This window comes from Miniopterus schreibersii (assembly GCF_964146895.1).
Source record: "Miniopterus schreibersii genome assembly, chromosome: 21".
NCBI classification, from domain to species: domain Eukaryota; kingdom Metazoa; phylum Chordata; class Mammalia; order Chiroptera; family Miniopteridae; genus Miniopterus; species Miniopterus schreibersii.
In genome coordinates this window covers 12,451,974-12,479,768 of record NC_138123.1, presented here as the reverse complement: position 1 = coordinate 12,479,768, position 27,795 = coordinate 12,451,974, and the positions used below count along the sequence as shown (strand labels likewise).

The window sequence follows — 27,795 nt, the reverse complement described above, 5'->3', positions numbered from 1 at the left end:
GTATTTTAACAGCCAAAGAGGAAAGTAAAACCTGATCAGTTACGCAACGATCTAAAGTGCCCATTAGATTAAAAAAGGGAAATATTTACACCCCAGAAGTGGCTTGAAGGAGGGACTTGACAGCCACCACAGGAAAATACAAGCCCTTCTCCCCTCCAGAACAAACACCTTAAGCCACTGGGGACAGACAGCAAATCCTGTGCCTCTCCCCTTCCACCCTGAGCAAGGTGAAGATCGAATGTAGCTGGAGGAATTGAAAAGGAAAAAAAACAACAGAAAAAACCAGTCTTGAACCCAGATCACTGGAGGCCTCCTACAGCGGGGAGAGGGGAGGACAGCCGAGAGGATGCAGAGGAGAGCTGGGAAGGGGGGAATCAGTTTACTCGACTACAGCCTGGGAAAGATCAGTGAACTTGAAGAGGGGCGTAGAAATCATCGAAACTGTAGCACAAGGACTAAAGAAAAAAGAACAGAGCACCCAGGAACTCAGGAACAATATCACATGTGGACAGAAAAGGGGTTCTGTAATAAAACTGACGAGTCCAGGGACAGAAAGTAACCTCACAGGGTGATCCGATCATAAATCCCTAACTGGGCAGGTCATGGTCGGCAGTCAGGGGATCTTGAAGTATATCCCCGCAGATAACGGGGAGGGGGGAACCACTGTACATTCAAATCAACTATAGAGCCAAAATTCAGATCCTGAGCCAGTAGGGCGACGGCGGGTCTCAAGACTGTGTTTCCAGAAAGCTCCTGGGTGACGCCACTGCTGCTCAGCAGACCGCACTTTGAGTCACAAGGTCCTAGTCTAGAGGTTAGCACATATTTTCCCGTAAAGGATCAGATAGTCAATAGTTTCGGCTTCACAGGCCACAGATCTCTGTTGCAATTACTCAGCTCTTCCGAAAGCAACTATAGCCAAAAGCAGCCACAAGAAACCTGTAAACAAATGAGCTTGGCTGTGCCCCAGTAAAACTTCATTTAGAAAACAGGTGATGGCCACAGTTTGTCAATCCTGTCCCTGGTCTGTCTCAGAGATGGAAAGATCCCTCTCCTCTAGTTCACTCCATGTGGTTGGCACCCACAGGTAAGGTCCCATCCCCGTGAATGTTTGCCCACAGAAAGGACCCTGACTGCAGGCTGAGACTAGGATGCCCAAGCCCTAGAGTGACTGCCTCGCATCCAGTGCGAAATGCATCCATCGGTAGTGAGGGGGGCGTCCTTTCTCAATCTTTAAAGTCCCCCTTGATTCAAAACCTCAATCTCTCTATTCATCATCTTAAAAGGAAGATAAAACCAAAATGTTGAAAGATTTGACTTTCAGAAATCCAGACTTTCAGTCGGGTTGCGCCTATTTCCAGGCCTCAGGCTCTGGGGGCCACGGTGGATTTCCACTCAGTAGTAGGGGCTTCGAATCAGCAGCTGGTGAGTGGCAATCAGCCACCGAGCTGTGACTTCAGACCCCCCCCCCAGGAGATTTCTGCCAAGCACTGCTCTCTACCTGACTCTCCTTTTTCCACCCAACCCCACCCAAAAGTGCCTTAGGTGGGCCTTGAGGCTTGGTCTTCTCAGAGGCCTTCCGATCAACATCGACACTTGGTCGATAGCTCTGCACCTCAAACCAATTTCCGAGGGAAGGCAGACAGATCCTGAGTAGCTAAAAATATAAAATCTAGACACTCGTGACCGTCTTTTAAAAAGTAGCTCTAACAATAATGTAATGAAAATAGCAAACGATAATGACCGGGAACAGGAAATTCATTACTGTTTCCCCCTATGGTCCCATCTATATGAATTTTTTATTTACATAATTTTGCTGTTGGGAGAAAAAATAGGTATAAACTTTATGGAAGACAATTTGCGAACACTGATCAGATGTCTTAAAGCCAGATAACCTTTGATACAGCAACTCCATATTTAGAAATTTAAAGTAAGGAAATAAGAGTGTAGGCATAGATTTATCTAGAAAAAAATGTTTATAACAGCAAAAGACTGAAAACAACCTAAAGTCCAGCCTGACGGTGTTGATCAAATCAAATAATAAACCCGTATGATGAAATATCCTGCTGCCATAACGATTGACATGCCTTAATTGACAGGAAAGATATTTGCATTGTAGTATTAAAGAAAAAGACAGCTACAAAATCAATATACAGTAGAACTCTAGGGGAAAAACCCCCTGTAAAACGTTAGAAATGTTTTTCTCTGCAAATTGGGATTTGGGGATGAGATTTAATATCTACATTTCTACATGTGTAAATCTAACTCTTAACAATGGGCATCTATTAAATGTGTTACAAAGTGCTATAAATATTCAAAGAAATCTACTTATGACCACAGCTCCACTACGATGACAAGCTCAGCCTTTGTCATTTATGTGTCACCTCTTTTAATGGAGGAAGTCTTTCATCAGAGGCTTTACTGGTGAAAAACCTTTCCTGATCTCTTTTATGAAATGAGGTAGGACCAGGGCCCTTTGTCAGAGCCTCCTGACATGGGAGTGACTTGCAGTCCCATTTATCCTGATTTCCAGGCCTCCAACTCCTTTGCCCTCCTGAAGTGCTGACTCATTGGGAACAGGGATCTCAGGGCATTAGTGAGATTTTGGGTTAAAACTTTTTTATTCTCCAGGGTCCTCAGTTTTTTGTTGTTTTTTAAAATGTTTTTATTGACTTTAGAGAGAGAAGAAGGGAGAGGGAGAGAGAGAAACATTGATTGGTTGCCTCCCAAGGGTGCCCTGACTGGGGATTGAACCCAAAACCCCGGGATGTGCCCTGACTGGAAATCATGATGCCCAACCAACTGAGCCACACCAGCCAGGGCCATACCTCAGCTTTGAAATCAACTTCTGCCCATTTGAATTCAGGGTCGACTCTCTGCACCTAGCAGGAGTTACAGACTTTGACATTTTGGGACACGGCCCACAGTGACCCTTTCTCTCTGGTTTCAAGAAAATTTGAATTCCATAATCAACAGGCAAAAAAAGAGAAGAGCTCTTGTGGAAAGCTCCCCTCCTCTGTCCTATCTTTCACAAGGTATCATTTCTTCAAATCACAACTTCTTTGAAACAATTAATCCTCTCCCAGGAAAATCATCTAAACAGATGTTTAGCCAAAACCTAAAGTGTTTACACTGTTCTTATTTTTATTTTTTTTTTATTTTTAAAAATTTGTCTTTATTGATTTCAGAGAGAGGCAGGGAGAGGGAGGGAGAGAAACATCAATGATGAGAGAGTCATTGATCGGCTGCCTCCTGCACGCCCCCTACTGGGGATCGAGCCCGAACCTGGGCCTGTGCCCTGACCGGGAATCGAACCCAGATCTCCTGGATCCTAGGTCGATGCTCAACCGCTGAGCCACTCCTGCTGGGGAAAAGTGTTTACACTGTTTTTAAAGATGATAGTCAATCTTGTTTTAAAATAGATTTCAGTGTCGCTTGTATGTCTCTTTCCCTGAGAGTCACTAAGTCACTGGCAGGCTCCAGTTGGGGCCTCTGCAGTCACGGGTGTCGGGGAAGTGCTCCCGTTTACTTCCAGCTCCGGGCGCACAGCTGGCTTGTCATGGCCTCCTGGATTTTTAGACCCGAGCAACAACAAATCCAGAGACTTGACATTTTGCTGAAGAACGTAAACTGCCCCGGTGGGAGTGTGAAATTATTCTAGTTTATCTGTCAAAAGCAGCCCCCTCACAGCTCAGTGGTAGCCTAGACGCCTCCCCACAAAGCAACACCAAACACCCCACCAGGGCTCCCTCCTCTGTCTTTTCTTTTGATCTTCAGTCCTTGGTTGAGATGCTTCATAACAAGCACTCAACAACTTCCTGTCTGGCCGGTGTGGTTCAGTGGTTGAGCGTCGACCTATGGACCAGGAGGTCACAGTTCAATTCCCGGTGAGGGCACATGTCTGGGTTGTGGGCTCGATCCCCAGTCGGGGGCGTGCAGGAGGCAGCCGATCAGAGACTCTCATCATTGATGTTTCTGTCTCTCTCCCTCTCCCTTCCTCTCTCTGAAATCAATAAAAACATATTTTTAAAAATAAATAAATAACGCCCCTTTCTGTAGAAAAAGAGCCCCCGCCGAAGAGAACAGCAGAATGCCTACTCATTCTTGGAAACAGGTTTTCACAAAAGTACTACCTCACAGCATTCCTTCTGGATTTGGGAGGATGCCTTAGTTCTCTGGGGCAGTGGCACCAAGTATAAAACCGAGACACTAGATTCTGCCTGCAGTTGTCCCCCTTATCCATGGGGGATGCATTCCAAGACCCCAGTGGATGCCTGAAACCTCAGATATACAGAACCCTATATATATATTATGGGTTTTTTTTTTCTATACACACACACCTATGATAAAGTTTAATTATAAATTAGGCACAGCAAGAGATTAACAACAATAACTAAAAATATAATAAAACAATCATAACAATAAAAGTTATGTGAATTTGGCACTGTTAGGTGACTTGAACACAAGCATCTCCATACCTCAAGCAGTCGACCTGATGACCTAAGTGGAGCCGCTGGACAAGGGGATGACTCATGTCCCAGGTGACATTGAGCAGGAAGGTGAGAGATTTTTCTCCCATTACGCAGAATGGCATGCAATTTAAAACTTACAAATTGTTTATTTCTGGAATTTTCCATGTAATATTTTCAGACTGCAGTTGACTGTGGGTAACTGAGCCTGCAGACAGTGAAACCGACAGTAAAGGGGACACTGTGGTAGCGGTTCCCAGTTACCGTCCCGTCCTATGGAGCAAATATCACATGTATTTTCCTTATTGCCTCATAAATTTACATTGTTGGATGAAGATAGAAATTTTATAAAAGAGCTGGTAAGACCAAGACAAGGATGACCAGTGACTTTCCCTGCATGATCTTGGTTCTTGAAACCATAACTCTTTATTTAACCCACTTTTCTCTAAAGGAGGCTCAATCTCTTTGAAAGTTGCAAACTCATCTCAATTTATTTTGGTTCCTACCCTTCACCGCATCTAAAGATTTAGGTGACAACATCCTGAATAAATTCTAACCTCCCAGGCTGTGCAAATTCAGCAGCTCTGAATTTGAAATCTGAATGTGAACCTGCACTTCTCGTCTTGATACCTGATCACAGCCTCTTTTGCAAAAGGTTTCTTTATTTGGAAAATGTCTTTTTACTTGAAAAATGAAATAAGCAAGGTGGCTACAACTACTGTGAAGCAATATGTAACAAAATGTCATACAAAGATAACTAACCCGAGGCCTGCATTCCCATTTCCTCAAAGCTATTCCAGGACTCAACATAAACAATGTCAAAAGTTATCAGCGTGTGTTTTTTCTGGGAAACCAAGTCACTGAGGTTAAACAAATGCTCTCTGCTGGGCCTTGTGCTTTTCTGCAGGTCTAATGGTTTCAAGTGTAAGAACTCTAAAAATAATAGCATACATTGGTTACTGGGGATCAGGTACTGTGCTAGAGGCTGAACATACAGTATTATACTTACTGCTTACAACAATTATCTGAGTTAGATATTATTATCCAGTGGGTTTAAAAGTGTGCCTAAAGCTTATAGCGAGTGAATTGCAGGCGCTGAGATACGGATCCAGGTCTATGTAACTATACAGCAGGGTTTCTCAGAGACACTGCTGACATTTAGGGCTATATAATTGCTTTGGGGAGGTTTCCTGTGCACTATAAGAAGTTTAGCAGCCTCCCTGGCCTCTAAGACTCCCTGAATGTGACAATCCAAAATGTTTCCAGACATTGCCAAATGTCCTGGAAGGGGGGTGAAATTGTCCCCAAATGAGAACCACTGCTCAAGAATTAGGGATTTGACTCCGGATTGCCCTTCTGACCGACTATGCAAATTTCCCTCTCTAAGGTAGAATTCTAAAGTGCTCCTCAGGTTTTCTTTTCTAATATTTTCTTTGAAAATGTTAAGTTACAATAACATGCACATTGCAGCAGATGAAATTATACAGAAACTATGTAGACTAAATCCATAAGAGGAATCTATCCCGTTTCTACTCTCATCTACACTCCTCTTCTTGCCCATTTCCAGTTGGATAATACGAGACAGTCATGGCAAATTGCTGTATTTTCCTGTTTCTTTCCTCAATCAGAATGCACATTTCCTGAGCGATTTGGAGACCTCCTGCCTTTTTAAGGCAGAGGAGTTTACTGGAAAGAGGACACTGAATGATAAATGTCCAAATTTGCAGATGCATTTGGGGACTGTAACTCTGTCAGGCCTGACTCACTGACTTCATGTGCCAGTGAGTCCAGTTGCTCAGCTTAGCCTTTGGTTGAGCAATGAAGGAGAAGTGACCCCACTCTGGCCTTGGGGCCATATCAAGGGGGTGATCTGACTGGCAGCCATCAGTGGGTTCCAGCCGATAGCCTTTAGAGGCTGTTCCATTCCCACTTGGGAGGTGGCATCCCAGGCAAGTCCCTGGGGAGGGAGGGGGGCTTGTGGCAGCCTGCAGATGAAAGTGTGCCCGTGTCTCACTAAGAGCTTGCTCTGCGACTATGCCACGGTCCCTGCTGAGGAAAGGTCTCTGGGAAAGTGATGCCGCCTTCTTCAAGGGGCACACGCCCAGATCCTCAAACACGGCCCGTGAGGAATTACATCTTCCCTCTAGGCTCGGAAGCATTTTGACTAGTTGAAAGGGTAGGAAAATTTCTGCTCTGGAAGCTGATGGGGGTTCTGCTCTGAAGGAAATAGCACATTTCTTCACTGAGGGCTGGGGTGGGATCCTCCCTGCCTCCAGAGATTAACCAAGCGCAAAAGGCATCAGACATTTTCCTGCAGGCAGATGGTAACACCTGAACTTAGAAAAAAAAACAAAAAACCCACACACAACAAAACTTTTTAGAGGGAAGAAGGGGCCCTGGGTGCCATAAATCTGGAGGGACCATCAAGGTAATTTATTAGTCAACTTAAGGTGTGAAAAAAACCCTGCTTCTGCATTCTGGGTGCCCTTTGCGTAGACTTATAAAATCTTGGGGAGGGGGGCACCTACTACGTCACCTTTCCATGCCCTTCCCAACCCCAGCACCGGCTCAGAGTCCCTGGAGTTCATTGAAGGGTTTGTCAAATGACTGATGAGGGAACCAGTGAACGAAGGAATGAGTGAATGAGTGAGCGAAAGAATGAGTGAATGAACGAATGAGAGAATGAATGAATGATAGAATGAATAAATGAATGAATGAGTGAATGAATGAGTGAGTGAATGAGTGAATGAATGAGTGAATGAATGAGTGAATCAGCGAATGAATGAGTGAATGAATGAATGACAGAAGGAATGAGTGAATGAACGAATGAGAGAATGAATGAATGACAGAATGAATAAATGAATGAATGAGTGAATGAATGAGTGAATCAGCGAATGAATGAGTGAGTGAATGAATGAATGACAGAAGGAATGAGTGAATAAATGAATGAATGAGTGAAGGAATGAGTGAGTGAGTGAGTGAGTGAGTGAGTGAGTGAGTGAGTGAGAGAATGAATGAGTGAGAGAATGAATGAGTGAGTGAGTGAGTGAGTGAGTGAGTGAGTGAGTGAGTGAGTGAGTGACGAGGCGGTTCTGGGGACCCGGGCTGCCCCGGGCCAGTCCCGCCGGGAGGGGTCCGCGCCCCCGCGGCGCTCACCTTGTGCTGCTTCCACGCGGCGCCCAGCGGCCTGGCGTCGTGCGTGGCGTGCCGCCCGTCCTCCAGGCACACGTAGCACACGGGGGCCCGGCAGCTCGCGCAGTACATGCTGTAATTCTCCATTTCGTGCTCGGGGCACGTGGGGAACTTGCGCGCCGGGCCGCCCCCCGTCGCTCCGGGCCCGGCGCCCCCCGGACTCTTGCAGCCGCCGCCTGCGCTGGGGGCGCCCGGGGCCGCGCCCGGGGACGCGGAGGCGGCCTCGGCGGGGGCGGGGGGCGGCGGCGGCTGCACCAGGCGGTGCTTCGCGAAGGGTCCCCGCGACGGATGGCACTTGAGCTGGCAGGCGGCGCAGTAGAGCACGTCGCACTGCTCGCAGAGCGCGGCGGCCGGCTCCGGGGGGGTGCGGTCGCACAGCTGGCAGATGGCCACCGCCGGCGCCGCCGCCCCCGCGCCCGCGCCGCGGCCCTGCTGGTACCGCTGCACGATGGCCTCCAGCAGCCGGTTGCGCTGGAAGCCGCGCAGGCCGCGGTGGTCCAGGGAGGCGCTGCGGTGGCACTGCGGGCACGTGATGGAGCTGGACGACGAGGACAGCGTGGAGCAGGCGGCACCGCGCGCCGCGGCCGCGGAGGAGCCGGGCGGCGCGGGCACCATGGGCAGCACGCGGACCCCGTTGGGGGACTTGAGGCTCGGGGTGTACGAGCCGTAGCCGCTGTCCGTCTCGCTGTACAGGCTCAGCTTGTCCGCGTGGTCCCCGCCCGCGCCCGCGCCGCCGCCCAGGCCGCCAGCTGCGCCCCCGCCGCCGCCGCCACAGGCCTGGCCGGGCGCGGCCTCGTGGTCCGGGGGAGGCGCGGCGGCGGCGCCCGCGGGGGGCCCCGAGCCCCGGGAGTGCAGGAGCGGCGGCGGCAGGTGCTGCTCGCCGTCCGGGGTCTGCACCGCGATGGTGCGAGCGCAAGGCAGGCAGACGTTGTGCGAGCAGGGCAAGATGATGGGCTCCCGGAACAGGGAGCCGCACACCGGGCACTTGAGCTCTTCCTCCATCGCGGCGCGGGCGCGAAGAGCTGCTCAGGTCCCGCGGCGGAACGGCCCAGGCTCGGGGGCCGCGCGGAGGGGAGCGCGCGTGGTTCGCGCCGGAGAGGCGGGAGGCGGGCGCATCACTCAGGCACGCCCGCCGCGCGGCTCGGGGCACGCCCCTCTCTGTCCTGGGGCCACCGCCCTAGGACGGCTGGGAGCCGGAGAAGGGAGGGGTCCTCACCTCCAGCCCGCGAGGCTGCTGCGCCCGCGGCTTCAGCCTGCGAGGGCTCCGGGGGATGAATCAGCACGCGCGCCGCGGGCGGCTGCGGCCGGCGCGTCCTCTCCGCATCTGCACCGGCGGCCGGCTGTCGTTCGCTGGTTACCTGCTTCCAGTCCTCAGCTCCAGCGGGCAGCTGCCCAGCGGCACCCCCCCCTTTGCTTCTGCTCGCCCCCAGCCGGGGGGGTCTGTAGGTTCGCAGGCGGCGCGCAGGCCGCCGGGCGGGGCGGCTGGTTCAGCACCACGAGCCGGCGGACAGCGCCCGGGCGCCGCTGGGGAGCCGCCGCTGGGCGCGCGAGGACTGGGGGCCGCCACCGCCCGGTCGCTGCGCCCCTGACTCCCAGCGGGGGACCTTCCTTTGCCTCCCCTCCTGGCGGGCGCTGGTGCGGGCCAGATGCGCCCCGGGCTCTCTCCCTGCAGCAGGGTCGGCCCCTTCTCTGGGTCTCGGCTGCTGCTCCTGCGGCTCCTCTGACCTTGGCCGCGCGACGCCGCCGCGGGCGGGCGGAGGGCGAGCGCGGGGCCGGCTCGGGGATCCCCTCCCCGCCTCCCTCCCGCCGCAGCAGCCTCCTCCGGGGCTGCGCGCCGAGTAGTAATTTCCAGGGCAGAGCGCGGCGCGGCGCGGCGGGGCGGGGGCGGCGTCAGCCCCGCGAACCAGGGCCCGCTTCCAGCGGCCGCGGGAGCCGAGGGGCGATGCGGAGGGTTTCGCGGAGAGGATCACGGTCAGTGAGAATCCGGCCCGGGATGGAGACCGCCCCGGGCACTGGCACCACGCCCCGCCCCGCCCCCGCCGGCGCCCGCCCCGCGCACTCCCGCGCGCCACCCACCGCCATAAAAGGGCAACAACGGAGACCTAAGCCGCCGGTTGTTTACACACGGTAGGAGCGTGGTTGGACCCTCGCTCCCTAAATCTGCCATAGAGCAAAGGATGCGAGTCACAAAATGTCGGACAGCGAGTCAAAGGGCGACGTTTTGGGGTGACTCGAGCCCCGAGCCATTTCGTCTCCGTTTCAGACCGAGGGCCCGTCCGCCGCCGAGGTCCGCGGTCTACGCGGGCTGAGCGAGGGCGCCGGGTGGAATTTATAGAATTCGACTTCCCGGCGAAACCTGACAACGCGCCCGTTTAGGCCCCCAGCGCCCCCCCCGCCCCCCAACCGCGCGCCCCGGACCAGCCCCGCGAGGCTGCGGACCCCGGGGTGCGGCGGGCGGGGAGCCGGGGAGCGGGGACGTTGGTTTTATGAATGGGGACATCTCCACGTCGGGACGCCAGCCGCCAGCCGCCAGCCGCGGGAACAGCCTCCCCGCGCGCGGCCCCGCTGCTCGTCTGCGCGGAGGCCGGGGGGGGCGCGGCGCGGGCCCGGCGCGCGGGGCCCCGCAGCAGGAGGGCTGGCGGCGCAGCCGGCTCTGCCCACGGAGTTTCAGGCTGGCGAGAAACACACCCCCACTAGGAACCATTTGTTTAAAAACGGTGGAGCACTGAAGTCACGCCTCCGCCTCTTCCCCGGGTCTCCATTACTCCGAACAAAGACAGGACGGGCGAGCGCAGCGTCTGCGGGCCGCCGCGGGGGAAGCTGCGGCCCTGGTTAAGGCCCGGCCCGGGGACAGGGCCGCCCGCGGCTGGGCCACCGGGGGAAGGTCGTGGCGAGGCACGGGTGACAGCGGCCCGTCTGGCCCGGAGCTCTGGGGGCCAGGACTTCGGGGTGAGCGTCTGGGGTCCTTTGCAGAGCGGTCTCCCCACCCCAGGGGCTTATGCTTTCCTACTCCCCGGGCTGCCCTGTCAAAGGAACACTGTACTAATACTCATGCGTCAGAACTGAATAAAGTAAATCCAGACTGCACATCCTGCTTCCTGCTTCAAAATCCCCTGACTCTCGGGTTCAGCCGAGTCCACTGGGGAACAGTTTGTTTAAGGTTGAAGAGCAGACCCACCGAGGGCCCCGCGGAGCACCCCGAGTTAAGCGACCTGACTCGACTTCCCCGCAGCTGTAGGGAGCTTAGGGCAATTATTTAACCAGCCCTCTATCTGTACCCCAGGTGGAAGATGGTGACAAGCTTGTCCTAATCTGCCTCCTGTGGATAAAGCCACCAGGTGCTGGGTCCTGCCTGCAACACTTTCTAATTCTCCAGGAAAGTAGCTACAGTGTTGCCACAGTGTCGCATCAGAGAGGCTGGGGCACAGGCATAGGTAGGTCTGTGACTGAAGGCACTTAAAGATGCATCCACCCAGCCCAGCCTCCTGGCGACTGCAAAAACATAATAACCTCTTGTGGTTCTACTGTGAACAGGCCTGCTGTTTGTTTATTTACTTATCACATCGACCCGACACTCACTCTGCTTTGTCATTTTCAGACCAAGGTAAACTGCTTGGGGTTGGGAGGTGGGGAGACCTCTCTGCAGAGGAGGACCTACAATTCCAGCAACTCTGTCACCGAGGGTGAGCAGAATTTTGTTTCCCGTGGGGAGGAAGCTCATATAACGCATCATAATTCTACGCGTTTGCATTTCTCACATTCCCCACCATCCGACTGCACTGACGCTAAGACGTTGCTCACCTGGGGCATTGGCATCCTAACAGCAGCTTTGTATGGGCTGAGGTTACACAGCCGGTTCCAATACTGTGCTGTATATAACCACAGTTATTAAGAATTGTCAACATTGCCCAGGCCGGTTTGGCTCAGTGGTTAGAGCATCGGCCCACAGACTGAAGGGTCCTGGGTTCGATTTTGGCCAAGGGCACGTACTTCCATTGCAGGCTCAAACCCTGGCCCTGATTGGGGCTGGTGCGGGAGGCAACTAATCAATGTGTCTCTCGTGCCTCTCCCACATCGATGTTTCTCTCTCTCCCTCCCTCTCCCCTCCACTTCCACTCTCTCTGAAAAGCAATGGGAAAAATATCCTGAGGATTTAAAAAAAAAAAAATTCTCAACATCATCTATAAAATGTCCTCCTTCTGTCCCAACTGTGCCATGAACCATATATATAAAGAAAAAGTCATTTTATTTCTCTGATCCTTAGTTTTTTCTATTATAAAATTTAAGAATAGAATTCAATGAACTTTAAGTTTCCTTTTGGTTCTAAAAGTCTCTATATATTAATTTTAAAGAATGATATATCCCACTTAATAAAAATGACTGTCATGAAGAAATTTGAAATCAAGATTTAATCTCAATATATTCATTTTTTCCAAGTCACTAGTATATTATTAAAGGCTGGGCTATGCAGAGAGTGAGGCAGGTAACATTTGTGTCCTTACATGGAGCTGGGGAAGGGAGAGTAAACTCTCATGTCTCTTCTTATAAGGGCACTAATCCCACTCATGAGGGCTCCATCCTCATGACCTAATTACCTCCTAATACTATCACATTGAGGGTTAGAGTATATGGATTTTGGAGGAACAGAAACATTCAGCCATCTCACATTGTGAAATTATATTCTCATACATCACCTCATTCAAGCCTCACAACAATCCTGAGAAGTACACATCAGCACCTTTCCTCAATTCCACGAGGAACGTAATTTTGCATTTTAACGTTGTGGAAATCAGGCAGCATGTATCTTGCATGCTTCTCCTCTCCCCATCCTTACCTTGCTTGAAAAGTCCTCATTAAATCTATGGTGAATCTTACCATCACTCAGAATCGTGGAACTATTCTATTATTTCCATTTTACAGACAAGGAAACTTGAGGAAACGCAAGGGCTTGCAGCTTGTAACGGTGGACCCAGAACTGGCCTGACTGCAAGTTCAAAGCATTTTTCTTTGAGCCGCAGTTGCCGAAGGGGACTCCCTCCCAGCATGAGTGGCAAGCGAGGGGAGATGGAGAACCAGACCTGCCACGCTCTCCGTCCTCACGCAGGGCTGCTGAACATGTCGCTCTCTGCCTTCCCAGGCCACACACTCACCTTCCAGATGAGGCCCGCCTCTGATATGTTCCCTGGGGCACCGTGTATTGTCCCTCTGTAGCCCTGCCACCCCCTGTCATTTCCGTGGATGCATCTTTCACGTCTGGGCAACATGCCCCTCAGGGATTAGGATCACATCTGTCTTGTTCCCCATGCTGTGCTTCCTTTGCCCGGCTCCTACTAAGTGACCCATCTTTGTGGACCAACTGACTGCTGTGGGTTCAAGAATATCCATCCACGTAAACTTCCCTGAAAAGCATAGCTCTTGTGGAAATAATTTTTTTTTTTTTTTTCTGTAGAAGATATCAATAGGTCCACATGGAAATGGTCTCTTTTTAATGATCACAGTCAAATAGGCTGTTCTGTTTTTGTTCTTCGGGGAGGGTGTGTGTGTCTTCTCTTAGTACCTGTTACTTACCCTAGATCTTCTTAATCTTTAACTTTACTATTTCTACTTGGTTTTCTCTCCCTTGATCATCTCCATCTCTATTCTGAACTACTTATGGATCTCGGAAAGATGGGCTCATTTTAAATTTCTGGTTGCGTCAATCCCGGTTACCCCATTTTCAATGGCTCCTTTTATTTATTGATTGATTGAATTCTAGAGAGAGAGAGAGAATGGGAGAGGGAGAGAGAAGCATTGATTTGTTGTTCCACTTATCTATGCATTTGTTGGCTGATTCTCCTTTGTGCCCTGACCAGAGATGGAACCCACAATCTTGGGCTATTGGGACGACACTCTAACCAGCTGAGCTCCCTGGCCAGGGCTGCCCTCCCCTCCTTTTTTGTTTGTTTTTTTTAAAGAGAAGCATTTGGACACATCTGAACAGCACATTAGTAATTAGAACTCTGTAGTGCACTGTCATCAGGCAGAGAAAAACACTGCCATGAGATCCTTTGTGCTTAAGGATGGTTTTCAGGCCTAAGTGTTCCTGAGCACTCAAGAGGCAGGATAGTATTACCTCCCCTCCCAAGAAAGCACAAATAAGTTAAATAATGTAACCCAGCCTGCACAGCAAGTTATAAGTAAAGCAATCAATCTGCTTTGCCCTTTGAATTTCAAGTGTGAAGTAGAATGCAATTTAAAGACTTTTCAGCTAAAAAAAATAGAAGCTGTAACCTCAAGCATAAAAATCTCTGAAACATGCCCAGCTGGCATGGCTCAGTGGCTGAGCATCGACCTATGAACCAGGAGGTCACAGTTCGATTCCGGGTCAGGGCACGTGCCCAGATTTTGGGATCGATCCCCAGGAGGGGGCGTGCAGGAGGCAGGTGATCAATGACTCTCTCTCATCATTGATGTTTCTATCTCCCTCTCCCTTCTTCTCTCTGAAATCAATAATAATAATAAATCTCTGAAACAATTTTTAAATGAAAAATTATATTTTTCTTTTCAGTTACTTTCGTGTGTTTGTTTTTACAGTGTGAGAAGACCCAGTAAATTTAATAAAACCTACAGCACAGGAACCATATGGTCGAAAGTAGTTTGCATTTAACTAGAAGAAAGTGGCTACATGCACCACTATGCACAGGGCTCACCAAAGCTCCGTTGTGGCCAAGTTAATGAGGAGCAGTTATCACTAGCAACACAAAGCATCCTCTCCAGAGTGTGCAACTGGCTTATTTTCCAGAGGACATTCGATAGGGGTACCTTAAAATCCAGCCACTTTCCCCTTCAAACATCCTTGATCAGTGCTTAACAATCTTCTGTTTTGACTTTTGAATGCCAAGTAATGACCACCCCTCTCTGACTCTGAGACTCTTCTCTCCAGATCAGGGAGCCCGGCCTTGAAAAGCTTGCCCTTCTCGCACTGTTCCCTTCGCAGGCAAAGGGTTTAGAATCAAATCTCAGACCAGTCGGTGTGGCTCAGCTGGCAGAGTCGTCCCATGGCCCAGGAGGCCACGGTTTGAATCCCAGTCAGGGCTCGTTGCCCAGCAGGGGGAGTGCAGGAGGCAGCTGATCGATGGATATTTCTCTCTCATTGATATTTCTATCTCTCTTCCCTTTCCTTTCTCTGAAATCAATAAAACATACTAAAAAATTTTTTTTAGAATCAGATCTCAGATGAAGCCAATTGATTCCAATTTACAGGGCTCTTTCTATACCCGGGGTATCTTTGTAATTCAGGGAAACTAGTATTATTACCAACAAAAGCAATCTGGGCTTCAAATACTTCCCCATGATTGCAGATTTCAGCCGTGAGAATTGGAATAGGAGCTGTAGTTACATGTGGGTTTTTGACTGCATGGAAGGTCGGCACCCCTAACCCCACCATAGTTCAAGGTCAGTCGCACTTCACCCTTCCATGGCATCCTTTCATGTCCATCTAGTTTGATCCTTACAGCAACACGGACTGGCCTGGGAGATGGGGAAACTGACGGATGGGCCTTGGCCCCCCTCACCAGCCGTGCTGATAGGACTTGATCCCCAACGTAGGTACAGTTGTTTATTCCAAGGGTGGCGACTGACCAGGCTGGGCCCGTCAGGGTCCTTTCTTTCTGGAATGTGGAACTGGAGCCCGCAGAAGGCATCTGGGTGGGTCTCTAACACTGAAGTTAAGGAGCTGTTGTCGTCTTAGAAAAAGCCACAGATGCAGAGAGAGAGACGGGAGGGGGCCTTCTGAGGGCCCCACAGCCCCGCGTGGTTCTGAGACCCAGCTACGCTCCTGTCTTTGTCCATAAAACACCCCTGCACCCTGTGACACTTTGCTGCCCTTACTTTCAGAACAGGTGAGAGTTCCGAAAGGAGCTCAGAAAGGCAGGACCGGGTCGCTCCGTCGGCCTGTCGAGATGATTTAAGAGAATGATCTTGTTCCGTTGGGTACTTCAATCACCTCTGTCTGGACACTAGAATTTGTCTGCTCTCAACCTGTTTCTGTTGGATCCTGGCCTTGACCACTTGTTGGTTTTGCTCTTTCTGTTCTCGGGCGTTGCTTTCTGCCCATAGCCTGACCATTTCAGCCCGTGACGCTTCGCTTCCCTCTTTGTTTTCACTCTAACCGCCAACTCTAACTGGCCACTGGCGTCCCTGTGCCGGGCTCCCGGTTTCCTTGCTTTGACTGCGGTGGCAGCCACGGCCCCACGATGTCCTTCCTCGGGCCACTCAATATTCTCTAGGACAGAAAATCAATGGGATGTTAGAACACACTTGGTAGTGCCTAAAAGCACAACAACTTCCCATATTACAACAAAGGGCAAGCCCCTACGGTTTGTAAACTGTAAAGTGCGATGCGTGGGGTAACAAGTTGGTAACTTGGTGGGGAAAAGAGAGATCAGAGAAGTTGTGGGATATCGTGTGGAAGCGCTTTCAAGCTCTGACAGCTTGATCCACCCATCTCCCCTGCGAGGACGTGCCGCCGGCGGGAAGGAGCACACAGGCCCATGTGGAAAGATCAGGCCCACATGGGTAATCTCTATTTTACAGTGAACTGTGCTGTACAGTGTAACTCGATTATGAGAGTGAGGTGCACAGTAGACACAGAGGTGGGATTATGAGGGGGACACACAGGAGTGGGGGCAGGAACTCCAGGGCCATCACAGAATTCTGTCTGCCACGATACTTGAGCAAGTCTTTCTTTAATTATGAAATTTCATGTAATTATACATTTAAATGGTTCCTTTTGGGAATGATACAATTATTTAAATTTGAGACCATCCCAGAAAAGCTGGGATGTATTATTGCCATATGATCTAGATATTTTCCTGCTACATATGTTAGGATAGAATGGGGGGCTGAGCTAACATATTTTGAATGTCTGCCACGTGCCAGACATGTGCTAGACATTCTGCATAAATAAAGCATCAAAGAGAAATGATGGAATGGGGTGGGGGAGGCAGGCACAGTCTCCAGCGCAGAGTTGAAGAGAGGGGAAAAGTCAGAACATAAAAGTGGGTCATCCTGGGATTCTGTCCCCAGCCAGGCAGAGAAAAGGGGAACCAAAATGAAGGGGTGACAGTGACAAAGCCATAAGTAGCACTCACCTAGATGTCTCAGGCAGAGCTTCCCAACTGGAGAGTCTTGAATGGGTTACAGGTGTCAGGCTAGGAGAACCCAGAGCAGCTTCCTCTGTTTACCCACTTGGTTTATATCAATATCATCACTTTAAAATGTTCTCTCAGGTAAAAACATTTGAGAAGCACTGGCCTGGGTATAAGACAAGGTTCCTGCAAAGACGAGAAAGACACGAAGGACCCAGCAGAACAGAACCACGCCTGGTAAGGAAGGGCTCTGGGCAGGGTCTGCCCTTCAACCCCACAGACGTGCGGGACACCTCTGAGCTACACACCAGCAGAAAGATATGGGATTTAGGTGTTGGGGAAGCCAAGGGCTATTGATATGGTCCCGCTGCGGACCACAGAGAAAGGGACAGGACAGGGACTGTGACCAGACTGGGGAGCAGATTGAATGGTGAGATACCTGTTGCTGTCGCTGCCAGGCCTGACTGTTCCCAAGGTCCCCACGGGTGTTGGCACTAACGCCTCAGCCTACGCAATGAGCCCTGCCCTGTCCCGAGCTGAGACGGCCGAGGTAGGGTGCTGTGGTGGGAAGGGGAAGGATTCTGGAGTGAGACACACCTGAGATCCCATCTTGACGCCACCACTAGGCAACTCCTGAGCCTGTGTCCACATGTACAGAACGGGACCACTGGTGGCGCCTACCTCAGAGGCTTGCTGTGAGCCTGACGCCAAGTTGCTGTCTGCTGTGGCACCCGGCACTCGGTAAGTGAGAGCTCGGGTGCTCCTGCTGGAGGGGTCCGGCATTACTGTGGCCTGGTGGTGTGGCACCTTTGGAGACAGGGGAGACCTGTCCTCTGCTGGCTGGTCGCAGTCTGTCCTCTAGACTTTATTCCCGGTCCAGCTTAGCGTGCTCCTGTGCCTTTTCCCTTGGGGTTGGACCCATCCCGTCCTTGTGGCTGCTCACTGGTGTTCTCCTTCCAATGGATGCTGGACCTTGGCCTTGCTCCATTGCTGGTTTATGTCCCTCGGTTCCAGGGCTGGGCTTTTCCATACCCGCTGGGGCTCCCGGTCCAGCTCCGCTGGCGGCTGTCCTTATGGAGGCCTTTTCTATGCAGGGTTAGCTCTTCTGGCCCTGGTTTCTCTCTGCCCTGCCCCGTCCTGAGTGGCTTAGCCTGCCCGAGGGCTGAGGCTGGGGGCTGGGGAGCAGCGAGGAACGCACCCACATGCAGAGGTACCGGCGGGCCCCCTTCACCCAGGAAGAGCGCAGAGGGCGCCCTGGGAAGGAGCATTTGGTGTTGAAGACGGGAGAGAAGAGGCGTCCTCGGGGCGGAGAGAAATGGGGGGGCGCATTCCAGGTGGAGCAACTCAGCACAGGGAAGGGCTAGGCTGTGGTGGGAAGGGTGCTCCCCCCTGAAGACTTGTGTCTCCTCTCTCCCTGTCCCACGTTACGGTCCTTCCGCGTCAGAAAGCTGCTGAAGGAAAAACCCAGCACTCACCTTGGCTCCTCACCTTGCCCCTCCATCCCAGTGGACCACCAAGTCCTGTTGGTTCGACTTGGAAAACTGATCTCTAATCAGCACTCACACCCCTGGAGTCAGGCCACCACCCTCTTTCCCTGGACCGTTCCCAGGCCCTCCTCACTGTTCATCCTTGTCTCACTCGTGGCTCCGGAACCCAGTCCCATGCAGCAGCTGCAGTGATTTAACACACACACATATGCACACACACATGCACACACATGCTCACATGCATGCATGCACATGCATGCGAGCACACAAATGCACACACGCACGCTCACACATACACATGCTCACACACAGTGCACCTGCAGCGCTCATGGGTCCTAAACAACATTGTCATGGAGCGATCAGCTCGTGCAGAAGGAAGCGAGGTGAGGCGCTGACCTTCCGGGGATGTGTGTCACCTACGTTCCTGAATACCAGGGGGAGGCTGGGGCATGGTCTAGAAGGTGAGGGGGCCTCTCTTGGGCTTGGGAGGTGCCAGGAAGCGCTAGGGCTGTGAACGCCCAAACTTTAAGAGAACAGGACCCCCCCCCACACACACACACACACATTGTCTCTGGAGCAGGAGCTGGGCAGAGGGAGTCCAGCCGCTCTTCCTTGCTGCGGAGCCAGGCCCCAGTCTGGGTTTACCAGGTAGCCTGCAGCCTCACACGTGCCAGGGATTAGAACTCAGCCCCGCTGGGCCCACTAAGCAGCTTAGCCCCAGAATCTGCCTCTGCCTTTTGTCAGACATTCCAGCACATTCCACTCACCCTCCCCGCCAGGCCCCAGCAGCCGCGAACTTACAAAAGCCTCTTTCACCAACACACGCACTGCGCGTCCCGGCTTCGGGCTGTCTGAGCAGGGCCGAGGGCCGGCTGTATTTCAGAGATGAAGGGGTTCTGGTGTTTCTAGCTCTACTGAGGGCTTCGGGCCTTTTGGGTGGAAAATGCCACATAAACTTCAGCTCTTGGAGCTCAGTTCTCTGGGATGTTCCTGCGTCAGAAACACAGTTTCATAGCCATTCTGACTGCAGCCCTTGTAGAGAGTTACGACCTGCTCCCTGTGGTCAGCACACAGGCCCTCCCTTCCCCTGTGTCCCCTGGTCAGCACACAGCCCCTTCCCCTATGTCCCCTGGTCACACACAGCCCCTTCCCCTGTGGTCAGCACACAGCCCCTTCCCCTGCATCCCCTGGTCACACACAGCCCCTTCCCCTGCGTCCCCTGGTCACACACAGCCCCTTCCCCTGCGTCCCCTGGTCACACACAGCCCCTTCCCCTGCGTCCCCTGGTCACACACAGCCCCTTCCCCTGCGTCCCCTGGTCACACACAGCCCCTTCCCCTGCGTCCCCTGGTCACACACAGCCCCTTCCCCTGCGTCCCCTGGTCACACACAGCCCCTTCCCCTGCGTCCCCTGGTCACACACAGCCCCTTCCCCTGCGTCCCCTGGTCACACACAGCCCCTTCCCCTGCGTCCCCTGGTCACACACAGCCCCTTCCCCTGCGTCCCCTGGTCACACACAGCCCCTTCCCCTGCGTCCCCTGGTCACACACAGCCCCTTCCCCTGCGTCCCCTGGTCACACACAGCCCCTTCCCCTGCGTCCCCTGGTCACACACAGCCCCTTCCCCTGCATCCCCTGGTCAGCACACAGCTCCGCCCCTGTGTCCCCTGTAGTCAGCACACAGCTTCATCCCCTGTGTCCCCTGGTCACACACAGCCCCTTCCCCTGTGTCCCCTGGTCACACACAGCCCCGCCCCTGTGTCCCCTGGTCCCACGCAGCGCCCCCCAGCCACACTGTGAGACCTCCTCGGGTACCTGCTTTGTGCTTCTCATTTCCAAGGAGAGGGGCACATTCTGGTTAAGCGAAAGGGTGTGGCCCAGAAGCCAACAGCGAGTTTGTGGATTTACTCATTTCTTCCCCCCTTTTCCGTCAGGGTGCCTGGGAAGCATCGTCTGCAGCGTGACCCGGTCACCTGGCCGCGTGAGGGCCCGGGGCAGCCCTGCGCGAAGCCGCCGCGATAAATGGGCCGAAACGCCCCTAAAAACGCCAGGTATCTTCTCAGGCGATGCTCCAGCCCGAGCTTGCCAAGAAAGAAAACAACAAAGAGAAGGCGTTGGAGACGCGTGCTGAAGCCACTGAAGGGGCCGAGAGACAAGGACCTTTGACATGTCAGTGGCTGGAGGAATTTCTGAGGGAGCTGCAAGAAGAAACAGCTGCGCCGTAGGGAAGTGAGAACCTCCCTGCTGGTCAAACAGAAAGTCACAGGACAACTTGAAGGTTTTAATGCCTCTGGAATATTTATAGCAAAGAACAGAAACCAGTCATTTGGTCAAAAGCCTTCGTCTGAGATTTGGGGAGCAAGTTGCATTTGAGATGGGAGTCCCAGCCGGAGGCCCAGGGCCGTGGAGGGCCAGGGCCGTACCTGCCACCATAAAGCAAAAGCTCAGGATGTTCCAGGCACATCACATTCCTTATCTGACCTAAACATTACGAACAGCTCTGGGAAGTAGGCATCATCAATCCCATTTCACAGATGTGCACACTGAGGTTCAGAAATGGCTTTTTCTGCCTGGCCGGGCGTGGCTCAGCGGTTGAGCATCGACCTAGGATCCAGGCGATCAGGGTTCGGCTCCCGGTCAGGGCACATGCCCGGGTTGCGGGCTCGAACAATGACTCTCTCATCATTGATGTTTCTATCTCTCTCTCTCCCTCCCCTTTCCTCTCTGAAATCAATAAAGATATATTTTTTTTAAAAAAAAAGATGTTAAAAAAAAAAAAAGAAATGGCTTTTTCTTTTTCTTGTCAAGTCACAGAGATAGTATTCGCTGGCCCCCCCTTTCCCTTCCTTACCCAGCTGTGGAGTGACAAGGGGCCGCCTGGCATAGTGAGAGTGGCATGGATTCTGGCATCAGACAGGCTTAGGTGGGGACCTCAGTCCAATCACCTACTAGCTGACTGGCTACGGGGAAACTGCCTCACCTCTCCGGGGTTTAATCCCTCTGTAAAAGCTGGGGTAGGTCCTTAACAAAACACTAGCAGATATAACCCAACCACGCATTACAAGAATCACACACCATGGCCAAACGGGGTTCATGCCTGGAATGCAAGGGCTGTTCAACATGCAAAAATCAGTGTAAAATACCAGATTGAGAGAATGGGGAGCGCGGGGTGCAGAATGGGGGTGGCCGGAGACAACAGGATCATCTCAATTGATGCAGAAAAAGCATTTGACAAAATTCAACATGATAAAAAGTGCACAACAAACTAGGCACAGAAGGAAACTACCTCCACGTAATAAAGGCCCCATATGAAAAGCCCACAGGTAACATACCCAACAGGGAAAGATGGAAAGTTTTCCCTCTAAAATCAAGAAGAAGACGGTGATGTTTATTTTCACCACTTCTATTTAGCCTAGAACTAGAGGCCCCGGCCAGAGAAATTAGGCAAGAAAAAGAAATAACAGGCACCTTGGAAAGGAAGATGGAAAATTATCGCTGTTAGCAGATGACATGATCTTAGGTGTAGAAAACCTTAAAGATTACGCGCACATATGCACAAACCAGTAAACTAATGAAGGAATTGAGAAAGATTGCAGGATACAAACTCAACGCGCAAAAATAAGTTCATTTCTATATGATTAACAACAAACAATCCAAAGAGGAAGTTAAGAAAACAATTCCATCTGCAATGGCATCAAAAGGAATAAAACACTTAAGGATTAGCTTAACCAAGAAGGTGAAAGGCTTGTACACCGAAAGCTGCAAAATGTTGCTAAAAGAAATGAAAGAAGACATCAATAAATAGAAAGACACCCCCTAGTCATGAACTGGAAGGCTTAACATTGTCAAGATCTCAATGGTACTCAACATGATCCCTGTCAAAATCCTACCAGCAGTTTTCTCAGAGCTATTTCTTCATCCCAGACTGAAACCTACCCCCATTAAACACTAACTCCCCAATGCGCCCCCTCCCAGCTCAGAAGGCATCCTACTTTATGTCTCTATGAATCTGGCTACTCTATAAGCGTAATCGTTCAGTATTTGTCTTTTTACGACTGCCTTACACCACTGAGCATGACGCCCTCAAGGTTCACCCATGGTGTAGCGTGTGTCAGAATTTCTTTCCTTTTCATGGTTGAATAATATTCCATTGTAAGGATATATTAGATTTTTTTGTATTCATTCATCTGCCAAGGGACACATGGCTTGTTTTCACCTTTTGGCTATTGTCACTAATGCTGTTATTATCACTAAAGCTGTGGGTGTACAAATATCTGAGTTCCTGCTTCCAGTTCTTTCTGGTATGATACCTAAGAGTGGAATTGCTGGACCACATGGAAATTCTACGTTTAAATTTTAAGTAACTGCTACACTGTTTTTCCACAGTGGCTGCTCTATTTTACATTTCTACCAGCAACTTATAAGGGGTTAAGTTTCTTTACATCTTGCCATGTGCCTGTGACGGGTAGGACAGTGGGAATTTGGAGACTCAGGACCCTTCCCAGCATCTCAAAAATCACATCACGTGGAGGGATGCTGACCGGGAAGGGCCTTTTCCATTCCCCTTTTCCTTCAGAAGCTGGCAGGAGCTGCGGCAGAGCAGCTTTAGTAAGGAAGGCAGGGAAACGACCGGAGCGCTCGGCTGCTTTCAATGCATCAGGCTCATCTGCCTCCTGTCACAGGCCCTCACTCCGCTAGCCTCAGGCCAAGGTTCAGGAAAGAAGGCAAAGAGCCAAAGGAGGGCCGGCCAGAAGCCAAAAGTCCAGGTGGGACAGTTAATCCCACAGGGCAGAGTGACCGGAGGCGAGACCCGGTCTGCGGCCTAAGCGTGCAATGGGGCCTTTCCCCTGCCTGCTCTTTGCAAGAGGCTTTGAAAGAGCAAGTGTGCCCGTGATGAGAGGGAGCAACAGCAGGAGGGGGACAGAGCGTGAGGGGGAGACAGGCAGGGAGAGAGGCAGGCGCTGGAAACCTGGACTGATCCTGTCTGTCACGCTGCGCGATCATCACAAAGAGGCCAAATCCGCAGCAAAAAATGGCAAAGGCTCAAAGAAAATAAGTCGCGGGGACTCAGGAATGACCTAATTAAAAAGCCACTCTATCCGCTGCCATGTTCTATTTATAGCCGAGGCCTGAGCATTCCCGACAGGAAACAGAAATGATAGCCGACCTCAGATGTTAAGGCAGCGGGCTCAGGTTTGCTTAATAAATCATCTCCGCGCTCACGGCGGGGGACGTTTTTATTCATGATTTTTCCATGTTGATGGAACTGTTCGTTCAGTTCTCTTTGCTGCGTGAGATGACATTCCTGGGACATAGTTGTTATTGGGGGATTTGAGGAGGGAAGGAAAGGATCCTTTTGTATAAAACCTTTTGCTAAATGCACATGAACTTCATATAGACACCACTGCCCTCGATGCGCCTTCACTCTTGGCTACAAGGCTGGCTTTTCAGGTTACATCGTAGCTGCTATTTTCAGAGATCATCACAAATTACTTTATAATGTTTTACTAAAATCATCACAAAAACCGAACCAATAGCCCTGGCCGGTGCACCGAGAGGTCGCCAGTTCGATTCCCGGTCCGGGCACATGCCCAGGGCGCAGGCTGGTTCCCCAGTAGGGGGCACGCAAGAGGCGGCCAATCTATGTTTCTCATTCATGTATCTCTCTCTTCCTCTCTCTCTAAAGTCAATAAAAACATATTTTAAAAATCCAAACCAATAAAAAAGATCTTTTATACTAAATGTCAAGAGAAAAGAAGGAGAATACTTGATGGAGGTGCCAGCCAGTTCCCTCACTGTTCTGGGAGCAGAGGCAGAATTAATCTTTCATGGAAGGTTACGTCTTAGTTTTTTTGGGGGGGGGAAATCTTTAACAGGTTCTTCAGTTCTGTAAACAGTGATCTTTAACTTGAGAATAGTTCACATGTCTTTAAAGGAAAGTAAATATACACATGCCCCACCCCCTACTCCACCCAGTGCTGAGTTCAAGTGTTTTTATTATAATACTTTTGGAATATGACTCGGCCATAAAAAAGGAGGAAATCTTACCCTTTCCGACAGCAAAAATGGACCTGGAGAGCATTATACTAAGTGAAATTAGCCAGCCAGAGAAAGACAAATACCACAGGATTTCACCCGTATGTGGAATCTAATGAACAAACTGAACTACCAAGCAAAATAGAGACAGACTCATAGACAGAGAGCAGGCAGACAGCTCTGGGGGGTCAGGTTGGAGGGTGAAGGGCTGAGTTAAAAAGGTAAAACTCATGGACAACGTGGTGATTGCTGGGGGTGGGGGAGTGGGGGAAGGTGGAGGGGGGTGGGGGGGATAAGTGGTGATGGAAGGAGACTTGGGGTGGTGAGCCCACAATACAGTGCACAGATGATGTGTTGTGGAATTGTGCACCTGAAACCCGTATGATTTTGTTAACCTGTGTCACCCCAATAAATTTAATAAAAAGGAAAACATATGTATTTAAGACAAGATTTGAGGTCCTGGTCCTTGTGTCTTTCGTATAGGATTTTATGTGGCGACTTGGCTAAGCCACAGTGCCCAGGTATTTAGTCAAACTCCTATCTAAACGTCGCTGTGAAAATATTTTTAGGTGAGGTTAATACTGAGGTCAGTAGGCTCTGAGGAAAGCAGGTCACCCTCCATCACGTGGGTGGGCTCACCCATTAGCTGAAGGCCTTAAGAGAAAAAGACTGAGGTCCCCAGAGAAAGAGGCAATTCTGCCTCCAGATGGCCTTTGGACTTGAGCTCAGCACCAACTCTTCCCCGGGTCTCTAGCCTCCTGGCTTTGCTCTGCAGATTTCAGATTCACCAGCTCCAATAATCACGTGAGCCAATTCCTCACAATCTCTCTGTCTGTCTCTCTGTCTCAGTCTCTTTCCGTCTCTGTCTCTCCCCACCACACACACACACACACACACACACACACACACACATTTTATTGGTTCCATTTCTCTGGAGAGCACTAATACACAAGTCCACAAATTAAATACCTGCAAACGACAAAACCAGTAAAATCGAACAATCCAATATAATGTGACAGATATTGCCAGTTTGCTGGGGTCTCTGGTGGAAAGTTGGCTTCTCAGGAATGTTTCAATAATTCATCCATTTCTATATTTGACTTTCAAAACCTGAATGCCAAGAAAAATTATTTCTTTAAATGCATTGTACACAACAATATAAATAACTTGAAGCTGTTTTTGAAAGTCCTGGAAAATTAGAACTTATACTTAATTAAAATGTTTACAATAAGCAATCCTCTTTATGAGTCCATAAAGCAGACTTGTTCACTGAAGGATAAGATTAGCCAGGTAGCTTTACTGAAAGCTACATTAAGTATAATCCACTCCATCACTGCTGGAACTGGGAAGAACATTCTTTACTGTAACTAAACTGCTTTATTTGGTGCATACAAATACAGGACACTCTGCGCTGGCTGGTGTGGCTCAGTGGGTTGGGCGTCATCTCATGCTCCGAAGGGTTGCTGGTTCGATTCCCAGTCAGGGCAAATGCCTGGGTTGCAGGAGGCAGCTGATTGATGTTGTGCTCTCACATCGATGTTTCTCTGTCTCTCTCCGCCTCCCTTCCTTTCTCTCTAAAACTCAATAAAAAATCTTTTAAAAAAAAAGTATAGGACACTTGGTGCAACTTCCCTGAAATAGGAAGATGGTGCTGCCTGCCAGAAAGCAGGATCTTCATAGCAGCATGTTCATATTGTCACATGCTGGAGCTGATTCAGTCCTTCTACCACCTATTCAAGCTGTCACAAATCCCTCACTCAAGCCGTGCGCCACGGAGCCATGTGGGTTCAGTTCCCAGACTTCACAAATGCAAATGCAGGCACTAGAGCTTCCTGCCAGCACTCGCTTATGAGCTGGCCCACCAGACATCCAGAATATGTTTTTAAAAATGATCGTGGAAATGAGAGCACAGTATATTTTAAATGATTACAACTCTTTATATGCAACGAGTTCTTAAATATTAATACAGATAAATAATCTTATTGATAAAGAAAGAGCATAGTCGCAAAAACCAAGAAGTTAAAGTGGCAGATAAACATGTGGAAAGACTTCTGTCTAAGCATGGCCAATTAGACACACACACTTACCTTTGCTTCCCCCTCTACCCTGCTTAAGTTGCAGAAAGAGCTAAAAAAGCATCACTCCACAGTGGGAAAGAAATGATAGCGGTTGAGTAATGGATGTCCTTTGGGGAGCCAGAAAGCACAGGGACCAGGGGCACTTGACTTAGAAGCCAGAGCAGCACCTAAGACTCCAGGAGTGGGGGGTAGGGATGGGCACAGAAGCCAAGCAGCAGCAAATGAATTCAGAGATGGGAGGTTCCAGGTACCCCTGAAGACAGAGGCATGATGTGAACCCCAAAATTTGTTGAAAGTGGTTAAAAGGAGCAGTTAGACTTCAGGATCCTCTGTCCTTCGTTGCACAGCTAATAGCTGCCCTTCCCCTGTCCAGGCAGAAATCTGGAGGCCGACTCTCTCCCCTGACTGTGGAAACAGCGGGTGCCAGTGAACACGGTCAGACGCAAAAGGCCACGTACCGGGTGGTGACTGCCCTGACCCCAGCTCTCTCTCATCTTGTGTCCAGAATGTTAATTGGCAGGAGATTGGAGGGAAGTGAATGAGCCCAGTGACAAAGAACTGCAGCAAATGGACTCTGGAGGGTTTCCTCAAAAGCACTTCACACCTGACCACCCTGCGGAAAAGCCAAAGAGTCAAAAATTCCCACCCAGCACACACCGCTTCCAAACCAAGATTTTGGGGGTCTCACTAAAAAAAAAAAAAAAAAAGACTTTCCGTTGATTTTTAGAGAGAGAGGAAGGGAGAGAGAGACACACACATCAATGTAAGATCCAAACATTGATAGACTGACTGCCTCCTGCCCCACCACCACCACTCGGATCATGCTCACAACCCAGGCATGGCCCTAACCCAGAATCCAACGGCAACTTTGTGGTTCACCGGAGGCCACCCAGCCCCCTGAGGCACATCAGCCATGGCTGGGGGAAGGGGGGGCTCTCACTTTTAAGTATGAATAAACAATTGAGAACTATCAGACATCTCAGAAATGCTTATTACATGAAAGAGGCGTTGAGCTTCCCGACAGCAACCCCAGCAGGTAGGAGACAATGGAAGGCTGCCTTCAGAATTCTGGAAGAGTCACTGGAGTACTGAAATTCCAAATGCAGCCAAATTAATATTATTAGATAGTAAAAATGTCGCTAGAAGAACGGCATTTCCGAACAGTTCGAGGTCTGGGAAAATTTAAATCTCAGTTACCTTTCCGCAGAAAACTACTGAATGATGTTCATCGCCAAAACCAATTAGTAAGCAAAGAAACAGTAAGATGGGGAATTTGGAAAATAGAGAATCCAAGAGGAGGGAAGGGAAAGGAATTCCTGGGTTTTCCTGGAGAAGGGAATCCTAGAACAAGGGTGCAGCAGGCCCGAGAGCACAGGCCAAACTGCAGCGAAAGGAAAAGATGTCT

The 27,795-nt window shown here is 50.6% G+C and overlaps 1 protein-coding gene across 2 annotated transcripts in view; it reads right to left on the bottom strand.

The window, feature by feature from the left end:
• Positions 1–8,663, bottom strand: part of TRIM67 (tripartite motif containing 67) — a gene marked incomplete at both ends in the record, with an annotated part of 38,256 nt that extends 29,593 nt beyond the window's left edge. For both annotated transcript variants that reach the window (XM_081124020.1, XM_081124021.1), the window contains one exon: positions 7,626–8,663. In XM_081124020.1, coding sequence (XP_080980146.1) covers positions 7,626–8,663 — 1,038 coding nt within the window. The remainder of the gene's footprint in view (positions 1–7,625) is intronic.
• Positions 8,664–27,795: the final 19,132 nt, after the last annotated feature.